Source organism: Carya illinoinensis, chromosome 3, assembly GCF_018687715.1.
Source record: "Carya illinoinensis cultivar Pawnee chromosome 3, C.illinoinensisPawnee_v1, whole genome shotgun sequence".
Taxonomy (NCBI): domain Eukaryota; kingdom Viridiplantae; phylum Streptophyta; class Magnoliopsida; order Fagales; family Juglandaceae; genus Carya; species Carya illinoinensis.
The window spans coordinates 319,441-325,447 of NC_056754.1; the positions used below are offsets into that span (position 1 = coordinate 319,441).

General features: G+C 37.1%; 1 protein-coding gene across 1 annotated transcript; it reads right to left on the reverse strand.

The window, feature by feature from the left end:
- Nucleotides 1–1,035: 1,035 nt before the first annotated feature.
- Nucleotides 1,036–3,333, reverse strand: LOC122305739 (cytochrome b-c1 complex subunit Rieske-4, mitochondrial-like). The gene is made up of 2 exons (XM_043118298.1): nt 3,132–3,333; nt 1,036–1,679 (listed from the first exon to the last, which is right to left on the reverse strand). Exons 1-2 carry the CDS (start codon nt 3,331–3,333, stop codon nt 1,036–1,038), a joined length of 846 nt encoding a protein of 281 aa, XP_042974232.1.
- Nucleotides 3,334–6,007: the final 2,674 nt, after the last annotated feature.

Here is a 6,007-nt window from a genome sequence, read left to right on the forward strand (position 1 = left end):
TGGAGGTTCTGGTTTCCTCAAACAAAACAGTCTATCATCTTGCTTCTTACATTCATTTCCATTAATTTACTAACATATTACATTTTGGTTCTTAACATTAGCAACAAAAATTGGGGGATAATGTCAACTTAGATCAAGATTTATGAATCATAAGTAAAACATCTACTAAAAAAGAAAAGAAAAAACTTATCATGGGTTGGGACCAATGAAGTTGAATGGAAAATGCTTTCACCAGAAGTAGTGCAAATGGGAAAAGAGCTTTAGCTGAGTGAAAAGGGCATGGTGTGTATCTAAGGAATCTTCGAGAGACGAGCAAGATTTGTTTTGCATAAAAATAATGTAACTCATAAAGAATTGACTAGGCCAAGAACAATGCTTTCATACAAACAACCGTGACACTTGAACCAGTGGTGGCATCTATTTTTGTGTTCGAAGTTAATTTAGAATGGAGGTTATCGTACGAGAGTAAAAACTCCCTCAAACAATGCACTCTTAACACCAAATTTTATGAGTCGTAGAGTTATGAACTAGTATGTAACCAAGTTTTGGCAATTTCCAATTCTTTTCTAAGGCCAACTTATTTGGAAAAGTTTGTAAGTTGTTATCTATTAAAAAAAATAAAAAAATGATACTTTTTGATGCACATGTTTTCACAACAACAATTACATTGAAATAGACCCCTAATGACACCAACAACTACCCTCCATGAACCAAAAAATGAGGCAAATCACCATAATTCCTTACCATGGCAACATAACAAACCCATTCAAATAATTTAATTGATGCTTCCTGAAATTGTGAAGTATCAAAATTATCCAAACTCAACAAAGGCCATGCAACTTATTAAGAAATCTAGAGAAACACCAACAGTCGCAGTTTACAATATCCAAGTTACAAAATCATTTATAATCATGCCCATGGAGGAAGAGACTGAAATCAAAGATGTATGCAAGAAATCTTTGCTAGTATCTGCTCAAATCAAATAAAGTTGGGATCACATATAACTGTATTTTGCTAGAAAGCAAGCCACGATTCTCAAACAATCATTAACTTGTTCTCTTCAAAAAAGGTGTATGTTGGGACCTCCAAATTGTATGGTGATGGCCCCTTGCAAATCCTGCCAGAGATGTCATAATGGGAACCATGGCATGGGCAGAACCATCCACCAAAGTCACCATCATTTGGCAAGGGAATGCAACCCAGATGTGAGCAGACTCCAATGAAGATAAGCCACTCGAGATTCTTAACCCTCTCTGAGTTCGGTTGTGGGTCTCGAAGAGCTCTAACATCAACACTATTTGCTAGCTTTATATCATCCTCAGTTTGACGCCTGATGAAGACTGGCTTTCCACGCCACTTAACAGTCATAGTAGAGCCCAACTCAATACTGGAGAGATCAACCTCAAGCGAGGCTAGTGCAAGAACCTCCTTACTGGCTGGCATGCTCAACACAAACTTGAGGATAAGGAGGCGAATCAACGAGGCATAAACAAACCTACCACAAGTCAAAACAAAATAGGCAAATGCCTGCTTGCTGAGGTCACTTAGAGGGAAATGTTCATGGTTGTACTCGTCATAAACTATCTTTGAAGTAGGGTTCATAACAGCTACCACAGTTGTAGGAACATCTAGGACTATGCTGTTTTCCTTTGTTGGGGTGAGAGACTCGAAAGCAAAACCTAGAAAACCAATCATTTGCTAGTTAGTCATTAGAAAACACGAAAGAAGCAAAATGCAAAACTATGCCTATGGTCATCAATAAATATATCAGAGTACAAATAATTAGCTAAAAAAGCCAACCAATCATTAAAGGAGAAGGCTGATGAAAAGAAGCTTTAAACTTCTCTAATAATCAAGTGTATCTTGCTTCATGGTGAAAGAACCTACACATGCTCACGCTTTTTTCAGCTGTCTTTATTTTCATTTCCACATCCCTCAACACAAACAGGAAGCAAAAGAGCAAACTCAGAAATAGGGATCACACAATACATGTTTTATGTATTGACTTATACATATCACCACATCTTAGTTGGATAAGCCTACTTCCCACATGAACAAAAAAACCAATCCCAAACATAATGTTGGGCACCATAGTTTGCTATCAATAAGTGGTTAAGAAATTTTACAAAAGGCCAGGGAGTTGATAAACCACACACACACAAATAAGTATTCATGATTATCATTCTATGTATCTTGTCAATATCAGAAGGACTTAATAGAAATATCAACTTTGAACCGGCAAACAAGAAATTAAAATTTTGCTATCTACAATTATATTTTTCTATATAGAAATATGTTCTACAATATTCCAATTCAGAGAATACACATGGATATTCATGAAATCACGACATAGAAATTTATCACCTAATATCATCAAACATCTTTTAGAGAAGCATTTACAACGTTGCACACCATAGTTTCTTAAGTTTTGAACAAGCCTTGCAATTTTCAGGGCAACTCGATATAGGGACACCTAAATTTGGATTACATTACTCCTTGGCCTTTGGTCAAACCAAAATTCAACACACCCAAAAGGAGGAAGAACATTTCTTCATATACCCAACTGATCATGAAATACATTTTTGTCATTAATAATTTCTAGCTTTTATTCTTCCCATAAAAAATCTTAGATTACAACCACAATAGATAAACAAGTTTCCACAATCAAAACCCAGGCACCCCCAATGATTGCAAATAACTATAACTATAATACTGTAACTAGCTACCCCTTCCCAAATAATCAAAAGCACCTTGAACAACAGCAAGCCCAAGCAAGAAAAATGAAGATATTTCAAAACAAAGTAGCTTCGAATATTGGTTTGTATCACTTATATAAGTGGAAACCAAATAAAAATAATAATAATAATAATAATAATAATAATAATAATAATAATAATAATAATAATAATAATAATAATAATATAGGAAAAGGGTAAATATGTATCCCTTGGCATTGTCTATCACGTTGAAGCAACATAACAAGAACCAATATTTATCCAAAAATAAATATAGGTAGAAGAATAGACATTAGTAGAATCATTTCATATTTATAAGAAATAAAATGGCAATTGTAAGTCGTGTGAGACTTGAAAAGTTGTTAGTATTTCAAGGGAAGGAAAAGAAGCCCTAACCTCTTAAAGGTATGTTAAATAAGCCAGGTTTGGAGAAAAAGGGGGAGTAGACGATGCCGTCAGATCTAGGCTGATCAGATGACGAGGAATAACCAACGTTAAAGAATAAATCACAGTGAAGTAGGACCGAGGCTGCCTGGTTGGGTCTCCATGGCGACGGCAGAGATAGAGAAGACAACCTCTTTGCTGCAACCCTCAACATCTTCTATTGACTATAACCAAACTGGTTGGCATCGTCGAATAATTGGGAAATTTGGTTGAGGGAAAAAATGGCAAACCCTTTTGATAATTGATGGGGAGGGGGAGAGCAGAAAGAGGAGAAGAGATTGTTCAGACTTTAGAGTGTCCCTGATTTTGACACATCAGCTATGCAAAGATCCAATGCCTACCAATAAATTGAAAAATCTTCGGTGTACAAGAATCGGTTAAACCGACCGAGACTGACTCAGACTGGTCGTCGAAGCTCGAAACTGGCCAAAAAGGGCATAGAACCAGTCGACCAGTAGTTGAATTTTGTTAAAACTGTTGTTGACTGGTTTTGTCCCGATTTGAGGTTGGACTGGATTGTTGAACCGACCAATTACATATTATATATATTAGATGAAACGGATGACCGATTACATATTATGAAACGGCGTCGTTTCATATGTATTGAATAGAAAAAGAATTTAGAATCTAGGTTTAATCCTCCCTCATTCTCTTCTTCTTCTCCAGTTCTCCCGATTCTATCTCTCGCTTATCTTGTTAAGCAGCGCCATAGCAGGCCAGCAATGTATCTCCTCTCTTATGCAGCGATGCAGTAGCTCATCTCTCTCTCTCTGTCATCTACAACGCATCTGTCTCTCTTTGTCATCTGCCACACATCTCTCTCTCTCTCTCTCTCTCTCTCTCTCTCTCTCTCTCTCTCTCTCTCACACACACACACACACACACACACACACACATTGTGATGCCAAGCCATCTCTCTCTCATCGCACCAAAATGGCAAAACTGAGTCGCACCTCCATCTCTATGTTTCCCACCATTCGTGGCACCGAACGGACACCGACGCTCAATCGAGATCATTACGAAACCAAAGTCGTTGGTTTCCTCCCTCTTCACCGGCCAATCTCAGCCGGTTCTATGCATCTATTGTTGTTGTCAATGCGGTTTTCAGCCCTAATTTAGTGTAAACAAAATTTTTACAAAATAAAGTTTACAATGTAGTTTAATGTGATGATTATAAACTTCTTTTATAGATATGGCGAGTAAATCTATTGTATATGATCTTTGTGTAAAGTTAGCATGTTTCATAAATTTAAAAGGCAATTATCATCGCCTATAGCCTAGGCCCTAAACTGAGTTGAAGAGAATACACAAGATATGAGATCTTAATGTATTTATAATTGGCTGGTTAAGAGTGAGTTTAGATGATGAGGTGATCTCAGATGATCTGAGTTGATATGTAAATAGTAATATTTTATAGGTCCTATTGAGATGTGCTTGATCGTAAATAGATTGATATATGCTTAAATGTATGAAGTAAGTTAAGATCGGTTTAACTTTTTCATGGAAAATTGAAAAAAATAATAAATTCCACCAATTATTGATATGCGATGGATTGATGTGATTTCAATTAGGCCAATGCATAAAAGGCCTTGGGCCCATTCGTCCGAAATACTCGACATGGGCCCACCTGACTAAAGCAGGTTCAACGGATCAATCTCAATTGCACACAATTATCAGTCGAAATTGATAACTCGATGAATTACACACAAAACTGTCATTGTAATTCTCTTCTATTTTTGGTCAGAAGAAAATCATGATTCTCTCCCACATCTCCCTCTCTCATCTCTATTATCTGTTAAACAGATCCTCAGATCAGATGCATCACAAAGATACCGCCTCAGCTTCTTAGCAAACCGGCTCATCTCGGCAAGCACGCTCTTGTGAACATCCATAGAGATGCAAAACTCGTCTTGAGTAAACCCTATAAAGGGTTGCCGTAGCCGTCGTTGTAGCAGTTCTTAAGGGTGAAAAGGACAGCGTTGGGATAGAGATGAAGCCCTGTTTTATCATCGTTGAGACCTCCTTGGATTTCAATGCATTTTCCACTGCCACTGAAACCCTCAATGCGACAAACCCACACCCACAGATAGCCACACAAAGAAATTTAAGAAAGCAACAACTCGATATCAAGCACAGTAAGAGATTAAGAAAGCCAAAATCGAAGTTTTCATGGAAAAATTAAAGAGAGAAATAAAAGAGAAAGAAAGGGGAATCCAAGAACAAAGTGGTAAGGAGGAGTTGGATCTGCTGTGAGCTATGACCACCCTCAGCTTCGAGGACTACGTGGAGATCCTTAAGGTGTACTTGCAGAGGAAGGGTGGGTTTGGGAATCGAGGGAGACAAAGGGGAGATAATGGGTTTGCAAATGAAGGTGAAGGATTGAAATTTATGGGTTTGACCCAATCTGAAATTTACAGGATTGGGTTGGGTCAAGTTGGTGTGACCTTCCCTTCATGTCGGGTCGAGTAGGACTCAAATCTGGTTTGGGTGGGTCGCTGTGCAGGCCTAATTTAAACAATTAAACATAGCTTAAATTTCATGAACAACATCAAATATTTACCAAATATTATACCTCACAATTATATTTATATATAATCTCTTATTCTATATCTTACAGTTAAAATAAACATTTTTTTGCATAGTACCTGCCCTATAAAAAGTTATATCTATCTAATTTCTTTTCAGCATACTATCAACATTTTGTTAATAATATCTCTGTTGATGCTCCATCATACAATGGGGGGAAATGCAACAAAGAAGAAAGTAAAACTGGGAAAAGAAGAATCAGTTAGCAAGGTAAATTTTCACTTGCAGTTGCTATATCATAG